Here is a 16716-nt window from a genome sequence, read left to right as displayed (position 1 = left end):
AGATGGTACAGGATGACGATTCATCAGATTAGAACGTGTAATTTCAAAGTCGGGTCATAGCTTCATCAAAAATTGATCTCGCTTGCTAGTTGCATGCATTGCTTGGACAGCAGAAAGAGCTGCAGCGGGAACATTAACATAAACAATGTCACAATAGTCAGCCAACGGGTTTGAAAACCAGAAAAATATTCCTCAATAGAGAGACTTCATTTTGTGAAATTAGCCATCTCATATTCCAATTGAAATCGCCTAACAGAGTTGTCTTGATTGTAAACCGTGTTGAGATAATTCTACATTGTAGCAGCAGTTTTATAAGGCTTCAGATTGAGAACAAGGTGAGGCTCAACCGAGATAAGAATCCAGGTCATAACCCGAGCATCCTTAATTTCCCACTTAGACAAAGCCTCGACATCATTAGGTGCGAGATTACTCCCATCAATATGATCCCACAATTCTTTTCCTTTGACAAATAATTTAAATTAAAACTCCCAAACAGAATAATTTTTGCCAGTAAACCTAATATGGAACGATTCCAACTTATCTGAATACATGATGCAACCGAGAGATAGAGGAAATACCCCACCAAAAAATTGGAACTTGCACCAAAAAAAAATTATGGCAACCAGGAAAAAAATATTGCACAGAAAGGCCAAACGAAAGATAAATAGTGAAATTTCACTGAAATGAAGCACAAACCAGAAACTGCCGTTATACACCCTAGAACCAGAAAAGTGCAACAAAGGTGCCGAAAACAAGAGTCCAGACCAGAAAACACCACAGAAACTGTCGAGAATGAAAACTAAACCAGGAACAACACAGAAACTGCCGAGAAGTCAAAACAGAGGCAAACAACGTGCATAGATAGCGCCGAAAGCTACAAAGACACCTTCGAGAGAAGAAAAAAAATTCGAAACAAGCAAGGATTCGGAACCTGCTCTGATACCATGTCAAAACAGAGAATACGTAGAGAAATTTTAGAGAAACTGCCCTATGTAAGTTCAGCCCTTTCATTATATCTTATACGGAAATATATGCTATACACAGAGTCTAACTGATTCCTCATATTTAGTATCTATACATGATAAGATAATATGTACATTTAATATTAATAGAGTCCTAAATTGTATAAACTCCTAAAATTGTATACGGTAACAATTTCCTGCTGGTTTTATCATTAACAGGAAAGAAACTATTACAGATGTACCAATCCAAATGAATACTAATAATGCATGCTGCGTACATGCAAATATATTTGATTTGTTCAGATTCTTGCGTGGTCCGAATTGTGCCAATGCCATGCATACAGATCCAATAAGCCTAGAACATTAAATTATTATGGCAGTAAAAGAAAACATAAATATTATGGTACTGTACGTTGATCCATCCTTAGCATCATCATGAAATGATGAACATGTTTCTGGGTAGTAGTTGGGTAGTTGGGTAGTTGGACTTTGTACAAACAAGTTAGTTGATCACTTTTTAAGTGGGCTTGGTTTCTCTTCATCTCTCTCTCTCTCTCTCTAGAATTATTCATTTGCTTTCTGCTTTGAGAATTTAGAGCATATAAGGTGATATAATTTATTTTTACAAGAAAGGTAGAAGCTGAATTGGGAGTATAAGGAAGATTATAACTTGAATTGAATTGAATTCAGATTGATTTTATAATAAAATAATTTTATAATTATTATATTATATTATATTAAGTTTCGTTAATTTAAAAAATATATATAATCCTTTTTTTTATAAAATAATTATTTTTTCCTAAATTAAATATAAAAAAGTGTAGAGAAAAATATGAGGGGGTGGGGGGGGAGACTCGGGAGGGTACGTTCAAATAACGGTGAAATGAAATGAAGTATGGACTCTCAGACGAAGCTGCCAACCGAAACATTCTGGAATGAAACGTTCCTGTCCGTAAAGCCCCCATAACGCCTCGCCTTACTTCCCGCTCTTCTGTGCAATTCTCCCCCTCTCTCGGATCTCTCTTTAGACTCTTTCTCTCCCCATCTCTCTGCCTCCCTTTCTCTTCCACCTCTGCAACTATCTTGTTCTTCCACATTCTCTCTCTCTCTCTCTCATTTTCTTTCTTTCTTTCGTTCTTTCTTCTGGGTTATGGTGAATCCATTCTTCTTTTGAAGCTTGTGTTTTAAGATTGAGTAAATATGGATGATAAAGACAATAACAGGCTTATTGAAGACGACGAGAGGGAGGCCTTGGCTGGGTTAAGCGCTGTCCCGCCGCCCCGAAAGATCCAGTCTCATAGCCAACAACTCCGTGCCACCTCTTCTCATAAACGTCACGCCCATGTCCGCAAGCACAGCCTCGAAGAAGTTCAAATCCCCAAAAGCTTACAGCACCGCCAGGGCCCCAACTATGACTCTTCCGAAGAGGACTTCTTCATTTACTCCTCCTCATCCACCACCACCACCACTTCTCCAACTGGTGAGAGGCTAGACCAGAACCTCTGCATGGAGGCTGCTCCCGATGACTACCGGCAGTTGCAACCATTACCGGAGTTCATCGGGAGCGGTGGCGCAAGTGGAATATTTAAGGTCCCGACTCGTGCACCGGTCCATCCTGGCCGCCCGCCATGCCTCGAGCCGAGGCCTCACCCGTTGAGAGAGACTCAGGTGGGCAAGTTCTTGAGAAACATCGCGTGCACGGAAACGCAGTTGTGGGCAGGGCAAGAGTGTGGAGTGAGAGTGTGGGAATTCGAGAACACGTATGGGCCCGGGTGCGGGCTTGGTGGATTTGGTGGGAGGGTGAGGAGGGGTGATGAGGATGCGGCACCGTTTCATGAGTCTGTGAACACGTCCCCCACCCTGTGTTTGATAGTCGATAGTGGGAATAGGTTGATTTGGAGTGGGCATAAGGACGGGAAGATTAGGTCCTGGAAGATGGATCAGCCTTTGGATGATGTGCCATTCAAGGAGGGCCTTTCGTGGCAGGCGCACCGTGGTCCTGTTTTTTCAATGGTTTTGACATCTCACGGTGAGCTTCATTACCATCAGACGACATCTCTCTTTTTTTTCCTTTTTTTTTTTTTTTTTGTGGGGGGGCAGTGCAGTCAAAGTTTCCAACCATGATATGAAGTGCTGACATTATGATTTGAACGAAGTGTTCTCTGTTTTTTCGATCTAGTAGAGACTAGAGAGGATCTATGGAGCATTGCCATTGGAGGCCATCTCCTCGCAAAATTTTAATGTTTCTTACCATGCTAGCAGGTTCACCTAGTTTTTTTGTTTGCTGATAGTTTGCACCTTTCCTTTTTCGTGGACAATCATGATAAGTGATCTCTATATGACATTATCATCCTGATGCTCCAGTGCTAATAGAGATTATAATTTATTAAAGAATGCTAAAATACGAAGTGGTTGTTGCGCTAATGCTTCTAATTATTCACCCTCGCTGTTTTTAATTATTCATGTTGCTTTTGATCCAGGTGATCTGTGGTCAGGTTCTGAAGGCGGTTTTATCAAGATCTGGCCATGGGAATCCCTTGAAAAATCTCTTTCTCTAAAGCCAGAGGAAAAACATATGGCTGCTTTACTTACTGAGAGGTCATTTATTGACTTGAGAAGCCAAGTCACTGTTAATGGTGCCTGTAGTTTATCTTCTCAAGATGTAAAGTTTTTGTTATCCGATCATGTTAGAGCTAAAGTTTGGTGTGCTACTCTCCTATCCTTCTCGTTGTGGTATGTGCCTCTTTTACAATAGCATGTTCATTGGATTCTTCATATCGCTATAATTATTTGAAAGTATAGAAATTTATACACAGTAATTCTGTGCCTTTTTAAACCCTGTAAAATTTTCAGTGGGGTGATTGCATGGATAAAAAAAGAATGTGGAACTTCACTTTTTCATAGTTTTGAATTGATCTTACGGGAAAAATATATCATTTCAAAATTATTTATTACTTGTCAAGAAATTCTTATGATATCACAAATTACATCCCAAGCATATCAAGAGTTGGTGTTACCTCAGGGATGCTCGTACAAGGGAGCTTCTAAAAGTATTTAATGTAGATGGTCAGACAGAGAATAGAGTTGACATGCCATCAGTGCAGCAAGATCAAATAGTAGAAGATGAGATGAAAATAAAATTTGTTTCCCCGTCAAAAAAGGAGAAATCCCAGAGTAGTAGCTTTTTGCAACGGTCACGTAATGCTATAATGGGAGCTGCAGATGCTGTTCGTCGAGCTGCGAAGGGGTCAGGGGCATTTGTAGAAGATGGAAAGAAAACAGAAGCACTAGTGCTAGCAGCTGATGGAATGATTTGGAGTGGGAGTACAAGTGGTTTACTTGTGCAGTGGGATGGGAATGGAAATCGACTGCAAGAATTTAATCACCTCCCTTGTTCTGTCCAATGCTTTTGTACTTCCGGGACACAAATTTATGTAGGCTATGTGACAGGTGTTGTCCAAGTATTGGATCTTGAGGGAAATCTAATTGCAGGATGGGTTGCTCACAACGGTCCTGTGATAGACTTGGCAGTTGGAATTGATTATGTTTTCAGCTTGGCTACTCATGGTGGTATACGTGGATGGACCGTGACATCTCCAGGGCCTCTTGACAACATTATACGAACAGAATTGGCAGCAAAAGAGCTGAAATATACCAAACGAGATAATGTCAGAATCTTAGTTGGCACGTGGAATGTTGGTCAAGGAAGAGCCTCTCATGATTCACTTATGTCATGGTTGGGTTCTGTTGTATCCGATGTAGGCATCGTAGTTATAGGGTTGCAAGAAGTAGATATGGGTGCTGGTTTTCTTGCAATGTCTGCAGCGAAAGAAACTGTAAGATTCTGTTGACTTCATTGTGATTCCTGTGTGTATAATGTATACCAGAGGTATATATTCATTTCCTTGTTGCTAATCTTTCAAATGTAGGTAGGACTGGAAGGTAGTGCTGTAGGGCAATGGTGGTTGGACACGATTGGTAAGGCCTTAGATGAAGCATCAACTTTTGAGCGAATGGGTTCTAGGCAGCTAGCAGGCTTGCTTATTTCTCTTTGGTAAGTAATTACGATGCTAACATTTTGGATATTTAATATGTAATTTCACGAGATTAGATTTGTATTTTAACTTCCCTTTTCTTTGACGAGGCATCCTCCTACCCAGCCCTCTGAATTTCCTTGGGGTTCTGTCCTGTACTTATTCCTTTCCTATATAATGACTTAATGCTGTTCAATTAGGGTGAAAAAGAATCTCAGACCATATGTCGGGGACTTTGATGTTGCAGCAGTTCCATGCGGCTTTGGTCGAGCAATTGGTAACAAGGTTTGTATGTATAACTTCATGTGTGCCATCCTATTCGGAATGAGGTCAAGGGTTTAGTTCGGAATGAGCTTGAACATTCTGTTTCAAAAAAGAAATGGCTGATTACATTTTTCTCCATGAATGACCATCCTATGCTTGCTTAGATTGATAAACTTTGACGTGGTGCAACTAAGTTCCCATTTTTTAAGTTTCAGTGTCAATTATCTCTTCTATAAAATAGCACTATTAATGTGCTTTCAATTTAATAACATTGGCATGGCTGCAATTGTCCAAACAGGGAGGTGTAGGTGTGAGAATCAGAGTATATGACCGGATAATGTGCTTTGTAAACTGCCACTTGGCCGCACATCTGGAAGCTGTCAATCGTCGCAATGCTGATTTTGATCACATATATCGAAATATGGTCTTCAGCCGGTCATCTAATCTGCTTAATAATGCATCTGGTATGCTTCCATGCCTGTTTTTTAGTGCTCTCTTTTGTGCTCCATATATCTATTTTGGCAGCTTTATCCTTCTGGCTTACTGGTGGTCCTCACTGGTGCAGCTGGTGTTTCAACTGCTGCTCATATGCCTCGGAATACAAATGTAAGCCGGTCTTCTAATTGACATTCTCTTGCCTTTTTATCACTTTTATTTTCACCTTCATTGTCTAACAGTTAAAAGGCTTTTGCTTTCGTAGGTTGGGAGTGGCAACTCTGAAGAACCAAAGCCTGAGTTATCTCAAGCAGATGTGGTTGTATTTCTAGGGGACTTTAATTACCGCCTTTTTGGTATATCTTATGATGAGGCAAGGGACTTTGTTTCGCAAAGATGCTTTGATTGGCTCAGAGAAAAGGATCAGCTGAGGGAAGAGATGAAAGCTGGGAGAGTTTTCCAGGGAATGCGAGAGGCACTCATAAGATTCCCTCCAACATACAAGTTTGAGAGGCACCAAGCAGGTTTAGCAGGTACGAAGCAGAAAAAATTGTGTGAGTTTCTGCATCAACTATACGTGGTACTTGGTTTGAGGATTGGATACATGAGCCTAGGCTTTTTTTTCAGATACAAAATTTGAAATAGATCAGTACTCTGTCTAGATATCATTGGAGTGGTGCTGCTTGACATTGCTTTGAATGGACTTTTCCGGTCTTCTTGGGTTTTCATGAAGTATTAATTTTTAACCGGTACTGTGTTCTTTACAGGATATGATTCCGGTGAGAAGAAACGCATTCCTGCCTGGTGTGACCGGGTAATATACCGTGACAATCGGTCGGCTTCAGTGTCTGATTGCAGTTTAGAGTGCCCTGTGGTCTCATCAATTTTACAGTATGTTCTCTGGTTGGATTGCTTGCTTTTATCTTTTTGGTCTGTTTGTAGTAACACTTGACTTTTTGGCAGGTATGAAGCATGCATGGATGTGACCGACAGTGATCACAAACCTGTCCGGTGTAAATTCAATGTTAGAATTGCTCATTCTGATAGATCTGTAAAGAGACAGGAGTTTGGGAAAATTTTCAGATCTAATGAGAAAATCAAGTCTATTCTTGAAGAATTAAGTTATGTTCCCGAAACCATTGTGAGCACCAACAGCATAGTCCTTCAACACCATGATTCCTCCATTTTGCGAATCACCAACAAATGTGTCAAGGATACGGCTACATACAAAATCATTTGTGAAGGTCAGACGAATTTCAAGGAGGATGGAGAAGAACCTGATTGTCACCCAAGAGGTGGCTTTGGCTTTCCTCGATGGCTTGAGGTATTGTTTTAATGCCTTTTGGCCGGATAGAAATTTCACTGCATTCCAGAAAATTTAGCTTCCTTGTTAAATAAAACCCCAGATTGTTAATCGTCAAGGCCCTACAACAACTTCAACCAAAATCCCCCCCCCCGCCCCCCCCCCAAAAAAAAAGTAATTTTAAATACAAGTGCGTAAATGCTGTGTAATCGCTTTGAAAAAGAGTGAGGTACACTATTAAAAAATTAATTTTTTGCATGTGGATCCCATATTTTATTCACTTTTTTCAAATCGATTACGCAGCGGTTGCATAATTCACAGTTGCAAATATATTTTCCAAAAAAAAAAAAAAAACAATTCATAAGACTGTATCTTGCATAGCACTGTACCTTGCAGCAAAAAGTATGTTCTGGACCCCATTCGTGATTGCATTCTTGATTTATAAATGGCATGATAGGAGACATTTATCAATGTATGACAAGGCTGAAGAATTTCTACAGTAAAAATAACTCGTGCCAATAAGGTACTCTTATTCAGAAAGTTGTAAGATGACCAAAAGTTTCAAGGAAGAATTAGGTGAAGGAGGCTTTGGTACTGTATTTAAAGGAATGCTCCGAAGTGGCCAACTTGTAGCTGTAAAGATGTTAAGTAAATCCAATCCTAATGGACAGGATTTTATCAACAAGGTTGCAACAATTGGAAGGATTCACCATGTTAATGTAGTGTTTACTTTCTATCTTCTTCCCAGACCCTGATGCTGTCATTGGATATTTATCTGCATGCATATACTCACTTGTGACACATCTTGTAAAATATGCATCAATGGAAGAATGGTTAGGATAAGGTACATGTTTTCATATTAACCTTTAGATCTTAAAAGGCTTGCATGTATTTTATATATCTGTCATTACTTTCTTGTAACCCTCTAAAGTAAATATGTCTTATCATTGTCACAAGTGGTTTCGTTCCTTCCCTCTGATTAGTGTTTGTTCTTGCATTATGTTTGGATTAGGTAACCCCAGCAGCTGGCGTAATTAGACCTGAAGAATTTGTGGAGGTCTCAATAAATCACAGAGATGTCCTTACCCTAGAAGAGTTTGTTGATGGCATCCCACAAAACTGGTGGAGTGAAGACACCAGAGACAAGGAAGTGATCTTGGTCGTAAAAGTTCGTGGCGATTGCTCAACCCAAACACAGAGTCACCGAATCCTGGTTCGTCACTGCTACTCAGGCCAGACAATCCGTATTGACTCGAAGTCCAACATTTCTAGAAAGAATCAAGTTCCAGTTCAACGGCCTGAATTCAGGCAACAATCAAGCACTTTCTCTAATGTGGTTGACGACTTTTAAAATTTTAAAAACCTATGAAGCCAGAAACAAAGAGAAATAGTATACTGCAGATACATATGCATCACCTGGGAGAAGTGCTTGGACCAGAAAAATTGATGTAAATACTTCTTTTGGAGCCTGCTTGCCAGATACATTCATCTTAGAACAAATTCGATTGTCGACCATTATCCATTTTATTCAATTACTTGACTTGAAGCTTTTAAGCCAAAGCGCGTGTAATTTTGGACAAACGATCCATTCGAAAATGTGTAAAGCAATATGTATAAGCAACAATTCAGAGCTGTTTAGTTTCTTACAAGTACTAATATGTTCTCCAAACCTCCACGGATGCCAATGCTCTTTGTAGAAACAGGTACAGAAAATACTTGGGAGCCATTGAGCCAAAGCCAATTAATTGTGTTCCGTTTTCGCTAATGAACCGGATTAATAATCTCGCTATTTTCGTTCAGGAATAGAAGTTGATATTTTCCCAAGAAATCAGCCAAATTTGGAAGAGAGGAGCAAATAAACATCATAAGCGACATGCACATAAATAGATTATATATAAACTCGAAAGCAGATTGTTGAGTAGACATTAGTTGTTCGTACCTCAGGCTGCTATTTAGCTTCTTACAAATTCTATCCGGATCTCTAAGATACACTTTGATTTCTTATCTAAAATCAAGGCACTGTCAATGCCGGAGAGGACCCATCAGGAGAAGGAAATATGAAGTTTTCATGTGAAGGCGCAAAGCAAGCACGAAATAACAAGTTGGAACAGCCTCAATACCTTCTCCCCTGGGTTTGCTGATGCCAGGTACTTGTTTGGTTCCATATCTTCGTATACACTAGGGGAGCCCTCAGCTCGGGCTCCTACAATAATAAGATTCATATGATTGGTTACTATACCAGGAAGAACAGATGATTGTGTTAAGATATAAATTGAGGAATATTAGCCCGCCCAATCCTTCCAACTTCTGCCATATTTCTCCTCCAATGACCTCAGAGTGCGTACATCCTCTTATATTCACTGTTCAGAATCTCAGGTTCTGATGCCATAGAGAACGAACGAGATCGGCTCTCAGCTTTCCTTATGTTCCTCAATTTTTTCTCCTCCATTCTATGTAAGATAACACAATAGCACATAGAGCCAATGGTCGTGAGCATGATTGTACAACCTATTACTGTAGCGCACACAGCAAGCCATCGGCCGTGTGAGCCAACCACCACAAATGTCAGAGAAATGAAGGCAGCTGAAATGAAGAGACAAGCCAGCCACATTAGCTTGTTAATCACAAATACAAGCTGCCTCTTCGCCTTTGGTTCTATCACAACCACAGATGTCTGGACTACAACAACAGCCAGGGAGATAAATAATGCTAGGCTATCAAACACAAAGAAGAGTAGGAAAGCCGCTTTTTTGGCTATATGGGCTTGTCCAAGTGAGGCATCCTTTGTTTTCACCTCAATATACTGGCCAGGTACAGTAAAGATGGCTGCAAAAGCAACAGTAGCTATGAGAACAGCAACAACGGTTGCAGAGTTTATAGCATTGTTAAGACCGCTAATGTGAAGCTTTTTTAGCCTCTTTGCAATTTTTTGGACCCTGACGCCAGTTTGATGGGTCTGTTGAAGTTGTGATTGGACATCGTGCTTGATGTCACTGACAGTCTGCTTAAGTTGCTTTGCTGTACTTGGAGGTTTTCCTTGGTCCTTAGAATTGGTGGCTCCTGCTTCCCTTAAAATGGAGACAAGTTCTTCTGCAGTTTCATATTTTTCAGCAATGTCAAGTGGAGTCTCTCCAGCCTTGTTCATTGCATTGATATTAATACCATCAACTGATAACAAACAACGTACATTCTGCAATGACATGAAGCCAAATTTCCAGACTGTGAAAAGCTGAATGAAGTTGGAACATAAAACTAAAAATTTAAAAGTTAAAGAAGAAGAAGAGGAGTGTAGGATATTCATCATCTGGTCAGACAGCTTTCCTTTTGTTAAAATCCTAGTCATAGGGGACCCCATAGGTTTCATCCTTTGTCAATTTACTATTATTTTGTAATATTCTCCCATACTCAATCATTTAAATTTTATAATCTGCTGACCAAAAAATTCTACCATTATAAAGCAACTCCCAAACATAGGAAATGCAATGTTCATGAACATGTTATGTACTTACCACACACGCACACACCCGTGCAGTGGGTGTGAAGTACCAAAAAACATATTGTCTTTGATTGACAAAATTGCAGGTTTAATAACTTATCATTACTAAAGACTAAAGGAGCATGGACCACTCAACAAGTATCTCAATCACGGTGACGATGAGTTTCAAATTGATTGACTTCATATTGTTGGCTGAACGACCATATCAAAATATTGCTGGCTCAACTTGGAGCATTAGATTAGAACAGTCAACCAAAAATTTAATATCCCAACTCCTGTGTCCTCCAGGAATTAGCAATAAACCCCAATGCCAATTTAATTAATTTGACAACGAGCTTTCCAGATTTGAAAACAAAGTAACCAATCCTTGAAATATGGATAATGCTACATTAAGCAATTGGTTTTAGCATCTAACCTTGATATTGGTTTGTTATAGCATAGCAAGTTGATAAATTCGCTTGAAACTATCAACTGGCTTGATAGTCTCCTTCTATAAATAGGGGAATAGATCTGGTACTCAAATGTCAAAGAACCAGGAAAAAAGGTATAGCATTTTACATAATTCTACCATCTTGCTTATGGATTGGAACATTTCCCAAAGCAATGGAACTTACATAGAAAGCCAAACCATAAATTATTTGCAAAAAGGAGAAAATACAAAGGGAAAAGTATTAGCATGGATATTCAATGGAGACGGAAGCCAAATCTTATACTAATATCATCTACCTAAAATAACTGTTGGAAAAGAATAGAAGGACAAAGGAAAAGAAAATAAGGTTCCATCTTGTTCGCCAGAACATGTTTTGACTTCATTTGAGCTCAGATATCACAGGCACAAGAATTCTTCCCCTGACAAGTGACACAAACCTAGTTGCATTTGTGGAATTGTCAACCAATTGATATGATTATTTGTAAGTAATAGAGCATATTCACCTTATGAAATTATATAAAAGCAGAAAAGGAAAACATTTCAAAGAGAGAGAAATGAAGAAGCACCTGAACACGACCCTTATTTGTGGCAATATGCAACGCTGTGTTTCCCTTATTATCCTCCAAACTCAAAACTGATGGGTCAGGCTTTATCAATTCCAGCACAATCTCCTCATTTTGCCCTTTCACGGCCATGTGCAAGGCAGTTTGACCTTTCTTATCAGTCCTAAAACCAGTACTTGGATCTTTGTTTAGTAGAGATTTCACAACCTCCAAGCGTCCCATCCTGGCTGCCGAATGAAGTACGGTCTTACCATTATTCCTAGCTATCTTAACAAGGTTGGAGTCTGTTTCCAAGAGAAGGTTGACTATCTCAATGTGCCCCTGAGCAGCAGCTGTGTGTAAGGCAGTTGAATTGGAGTGATCGGTAGTCATGGCCAAGTTGGGGAATATGTCCAGAAGTTCCTTCAACACATCTAAAAGATTTTATTTTTCCCTTGGTCAGAATAGAGAGAAATTTTTCAAAGAAGTAATAGCCTATAACAATTGCCCATTTTCTAATGCAATATCCACTTATCTAGTTAAGTAATAAATATTATAGTCTTATTGACTACATGAAGTAATAAATAAGGAAAGATGGCAATGTGCATCCAAGCATGCACACCATTATTCTACGAACACACACACACACACACAGGCCTTTCACCAAGCTATATATCAATCCTAAGCCATATCAGATTCCAAAAAATAAAAAATGAGAAGGTACATAAATGAAGAATGTGTAGTTTAGTCCGTTTAGAACATGAGGATGCTGACACCTCAATTACCAGGTATGCCATATCATCCATTTTATATTTTCCAGCACCCTTTTTACCTTAAGCGTATATGATAATGACTAAAGGAAGTCTCAGTGTTTTCATTGCATCAAAGATAAGCATACTAAAGACAATCAAGGGTATGTTTTTTCCCCTGAGAATGCAATCAATTAAGTGCTACAAGAAATAAAAGGATTGACTACCTTTAAAAGTCATGTAAATCAAGCAAATAAAGCAAACTTTAGAATGAGAAGGGAAGATCAACACAGACTGTTTACTTTGGTGGAAAATGAAAGTTCTGATGCTCTCGGGTCAGGCTACGAAGAATTTGAATAACATGGAATTAATAAAATAAGAATGTTCCATGGAAGATGGTCCCAACATGTCTATGGTGATGCATTTGGAGGGACAGGAATGCAAGAAGTTTTGAAGATCAAGAACGATCAATGGATGAGCTTAGAAACTTATTTTTCAATACCATACTACATTGGTCAATTGTAATTGATTTTCATGGCATGACCTTCCATGAATTCCTTGTATCACTAAACTGGCACACTTGGCATTGCTCTTGTACATGTCCCGTATACTTGGGCTCTTGCCTACACTTTTGATCAATATTATATTTGTGTACCGATCAAAAGATAAATAAAATAAGAAGCGCCAACAAAGTTCCAAAAAGATAATCGTGAGAAACCTGAAGAAAGCCAATTTCATTCACACATGAATGTAGAGTTGGAAAACCATGTCAGTTGTACATGATTGATACCTCGCTGCCATAACGGTTAAGCCATTATGTAACAGCCATAACTTTATCTAAATCAACCGAGTTTTAGTCGCCAAATTATTTACAACACTGAACGGATCAAAAACAGGCAATCGGATCATATTCTTACCAAGATGACCCTGCTTTGTGGCAACATGGAATGGATCATAGCCGTTCCTTGCAGTGATAGATGCAGTTTGCAGGTCCAAGTGTTTCAACATCTCACCAGCAACCGAGGCATGCCCATTCTCGGCCGCAACATAAAGGGGAGTCTCCTCCTCCTGGTTCTGCTTCGCCAACAAATCCTTTGCCTCGTTACCATCACAATTCTGAAGAATCTCTCTCACTCTACCTAAGTTCCCCGCCCGAGCGGCCAAATGAAGGGGCGAATCGCCTCTTTTTCCCGGTGAGTCCCTGCTCTTCTTCCTCTCACCATTTATGAAACTCAGCTGCTTCTCCATCACTATCCGAAAGCTCTTCTGTTTTTCCATAAATCCCCGAAAGCTTTTCTGTTTCTCCATAACCCCTCTAAAACTCAGCTGTTTTTCCATTGCCCCCCGAGAATGAGCCTGCTTTTCATCTACCCCGCGAAAACTCTGTTGTTTCTCCATTGTAACGCCCTTAAAGCTGCTCTGCTTCTCCATGATCATACGCAAATGTTCACTGAACTTACGGCAAATCCGACATAAATAAATATTCTTGTATGTGGCAACCTATTTCTCCAGGATCAGAAAAAAAGTTCCACAGAAATCTCGATGTCTTAACACAACTTGAGCAGATGCATCAACAAAAATGCTTCTTTTATAGTTGGAATTCCAGTTTTCATATTCAGGAAAGAAATACCTATCCAAACTGAACGCAGCCCGTGTTAGAAATCAAAACTTTTATTCTTCAGAAGCTGAAAACAAAAGAAACAGAAACTCAGAAACTAGACTGCAGCTCCAACGGTCGCAAAAACTAGAATCAATGTTCTGTACCTTGATTTTGAGCTCTACAACAAGATTTTTTATGTGCAAAAAAATCCCAGTTCACACTTCCACAGAATCTGAAAACCCAAGAACTGATTTCCACAAAGTGAGAACGCATTCAGCAGATCAGGAGCTCAGAACCTGAGATTTTATGAGACCCAGAAAGTTAAACTGAGAGAACATCAGTATTAGACCAAGCCCATGTTTGATATCAGTTCATAGATATTAGATACCTCGCCAACTTACCAATTCTCCAGCAATTGCTAGACCAGTGCGCCAAGAAAAACAAAAGAAAAACAAAAAATCCGCAACAGTGTTTCATCTGTTTTAATAAAGCTACTTTATCAAAACTGGCTAAAGATAAAAAATAAAATATAAAAATAATTCCTTTTCTCCATTTAATTTTATCGTACCATACCAACTTGAAATTTTAAAACAGAATAAAACCAAAAGCATTGAAATAAACGAGGTGGTCTCCTATTATTAATTATCAGGAAAAAGGTTAAAATGTTGGGGCTTCCCAAATGGGGAACTGCTCTCGCCTCCGAGAAGTGTTTTAAAAGTTTAGAAATAAAGTGTATTTTTTTTATTTTGTGTGTTTATTTTAAACACTTTTTAAATCATTTTAAATACTTTATAAAAAATAACAAATTTATTCAAAAAATATTTCATTAATTATTAAATAAAAAAATTCAAATCGGTAGAAACTCTTGAAAAAATATCTCCAGAGCTCAAGCATTTTCATTTCAAATTTAATTCGAGTTTGCGGCATTTTTGACGTCTTTAACATCCTATTTGAATGTTGAGTTAAGTTAAATTGAAATAAGATGAGTTGAATTTTTTTTATTAATAATAATAAGTTAAAATAGTATAGTAAATATTATGAGATCTATTTAAGATGAGTTTAGATATGTTAAAATATTAAGATGAGTTTATATATATTTATAAAAAATTAAAAAAAATTATAGATCCAATATGTAAAGAGATACTGAATTGAAAAAAAATATGAATCTCACGTGTAAATAAATTTTGAATTAAAATAAATTTTAAATTTTAAAAATTAGTTATTTAAATGTTATATTCAATTAAAATTAAATTAAACTAAATTAATTACAGTTGAGTCTAAATTTCAAAGGATGCCTAATTCTATGAAAATATAGAGTGTGAGATAAAATGACCGGCTTGGAGAAACGTATTATAGTTTCTTTTCCATATAAAAAATAAAGTTGTGGGTATGGCTTATTCGGCCGCCATTGTCCTCTACTTCAGAGCAGAGGCGAGTGGCTCCCACACACCACTCAAAGCCAAGACAACAAAAGTAGGATAAGAGTCAAGACATGATGGAATCACGATTCACGAGTAATCTCTATCTCCACCGCCCATCCCGGCTTTGAGATCAGTTTCTGTGGACCTCTCTCTCTCTTTCTTATTTCCTATAATAATTAATTCATTAATTGAAAAGTAAAACAAAAATAAATAAAAATAGAACTATGAACAACTTTGATTCTCTAATATATCGTATTTTGAATAATCTTTTATATTTAAGTAATTGGTGAATATATATAACATTAACAATAATTAAATTAAAAATAAATAATTCTATACAATTAAAAATTCGTTATCTTATACCTCAAAAATAAATTATGTTTTTCATTTTAAAGTTTATCATCATTAATCAAAACAATAGATGTTTTATATATGAAAAATAGGTCCGCTTTGGACCGATCGAGCTATTTTTTTGCCCTTAACAAATTTCAATTAGAATTACGACACATCAGCAAGTCTACTAAACCAGCATAAAGTTTATTATACCAGTTCGATTGTACACCCGAAATACTTCGGCAGCTTCTATCACTCAAGCTGTCGCAGGATGCACTTCAGCAGCCTTATCACTGTCGTCTATCGCCGTTGTCCGTTGTAGATGCAGAAATCTCCCTCTCCATATCTTTCTCATCAGCTGCAATATGTTATTTTCCTAGTATGAAACCAAACACAAGACTATTAAAATATTATATGGGAATCTGTTCTTTGCCTATCTCTTTCAGTTTGTTGCTGTCGATATTTCTTCAACCTTATTTTTTTAATTTCAATTTTCAATCATAATTTTTTTTTTTCATGCCGATATTCCTTCAACCTTTCTCGAAAAAGTCTTCAAGCTAAATATTTTCTTCAAGTTGTGAACTTGTTGTTGCGAATTTTTCGATTGAATTTGTTGCTGCTAATATTTTTCTTAAAGCTGATATCACTTTGCCGCTTATGAGACTTTTCGAGTCTTATGCACAAAAAGCATTTGATGATGATGGCCCTATGCAGTCAAATGAATTTGGGAATATTCAATCCAGTTGCCCTATGAAGTAGTACATAAAGTCTGAAAATAAAAGGGTAGGTACTGATAATAATCTACTTGTTTGGATGAGAAATTCCTTATCTTTTAGATCAAAGGCGGTTTTCAATGGTATGATTCTAAGCATGTGTCGTCGATCTACACTGATGGGATTTTGTTTTTTGGGCGAGGGGCTGCTGTAATTCTGAGAGGTGTCGAGAGGTGGGCGAGGGGTTGCTACGATTCTATTCTAAGTGGGGTGGGCGAGGGGCTGTGGGTGGGCGAGGGAGAACGAAGGAGAGGGAGAATGAATGGGACAAATCTGAAGTGTGAGATTGGGATTTTGCTGCATAGGGTGCGGTCACACATAACTACCATGGAAAGCGTACGTGGCACGTTTCTATTGGAAGGCTGTTTTTTTCG

General features: G+C 38.2%; 2 protein-coding genes and 1 long non-coding RNA gene across 6 annotated transcripts; 1 reads left to right on the top strand and 2 right to left on the bottom strand.

Annotated features, from left to right (window-relative positions):
• Positions 1-35: 35 nt before the first annotated feature.
• LOC109005043 lies at positions 36-7990 on the bottom strand. The gene is made up of 3 exons (XR_004797727.1): positions 7388-7990; positions 6973-7057; positions 36-119 (listed from the first exon to the last, which is right to left on the bottom strand). It is a non-coding gene; the product is annotated as an uncharacterized LOC109005043 (long non-coding RNA).
• LOC109005038 (type I inositol polyphosphate 5-phosphatase 12-like) lies at positions 1911-8782 on the top strand. The gene is made up of 11 exons (XM_018983803.2): positions 1911-2991; positions 3443-3695; positions 3985-4798; positions 4892-5016; positions 5197-5281; positions 5559-5724; positions 5826-5866; positions 5961-6228; positions 6463-6586; positions 6659-7019; positions 8011-8782. Exons 1-11 carry the CDS (start codon positions 2163-2165, stop codon positions 8347-8349), a joined length of 3405 nt encoding a protein of 1134 aa, XP_018839348.1. The 5' UTR covers positions 1911-2162; the 3' UTR covers positions 8350-8782.
• Positions 8783-8868: 86 nt separating this feature from the next.
• LOC109005039 (ankyrin repeat-containing protein At5g02620) lies at positions 8869-14482 on the bottom strand. Of its 4 annotated transcripts, none has more exons than XM_035683241.1 (5): positions 14217-14482; positions 13980-14111; positions 13133-13854; positions 11491-11900; positions 8869-10188 (listed from the first exon to the last, which is right to left on the bottom strand). In XM_035683241.1, exons 3-5 carry the CDS (start codon positions 13650-13652, stop codon positions 9331-9333), a joined length of 1788 nt encoding a protein of 595 aa, XP_035539134.1. In that variant the 5' UTR covers positions 13653-13854; positions 13980-14111; positions 14217-14482; the 3' UTR covers positions 8869-9330. The 4 variants fall into 4 exon arrangements, with proteins under 4 accessions (XP_035539134.1, XP_018839350.1, XP_035539133.1 ...); XM_018983805.2 differs by having other exon boundaries at positions 8873-10188; positions 13133-13900; XM_035683240.1 differs by lacking the exon at positions 14217-14482 and having other exon boundaries at positions 8873-10188; positions 13133-13900; positions 13980-14200.
• Between the last annotated feature and the right edge of the window lie 2234 nt (positions 14483-16716).

This window comes from Juglans regia, chromosome 12 (genome assembly GCF_001411555.2).
Source record: "Juglans regia cultivar Chandler chromosome 12, Walnut 2.0, whole genome shotgun sequence".
NCBI lineage: Eukaryota > Viridiplantae > Streptophyta > Magnoliopsida > Fagales > Juglandaceae > Juglans > Juglans regia.
Note: the sequence above shows the minus strand (reverse complement) of the source record. Positions and strands in the feature narration are given on the sequence as shown.

Excerpts from the sequence above, each read along its gene's own strand:
- LOC109005038 (XM_018983803.2), top strand. The coding sequence starts at position 2,163 with ATGGATGATAAAGACAATAACAGGCTTATTGAAGACGACGAGAGGGAG. Across the intron at positions 3,696-3,984 it reads CTCCTATCCTTCTCGTTGTG|GGATGCTCGTACAAGGGAGC; the intron begins GTATGTGCCTCT and ends GTGTTACCTCAG. Across the intron at positions 6,229-6,462 it reads GCACCAAGCAGGTTTAGCAG|GATATGATTCCGGTGAGAAG; the intron begins GTACGAAGCAGA and ends TGTTCTTTACAG.
- LOC109005039 (XM_035683241.1), bottom strand. The coding sequence starts at position 13,652 with ATGATCATGGAGAAGCAGAGCAGCTTTAAGGGCGTTACAATGGAGAAA. Across the intron at positions 11,901-13,132 it reads CACAAAGCAGGGTCATCTTG|ATGTGTTGAAGGAACTTCTG; the intron begins GTAAGAATATGA and ends AAAATCTTTTAG. Across the intron at positions 10,189-11,490 it reads CAAATAAGGGTCGTGTTCAG|AATGTACGTTGTTTGTTATC; the intron begins GTGCTTCTTCAT and ends ATGTCATTGCAG.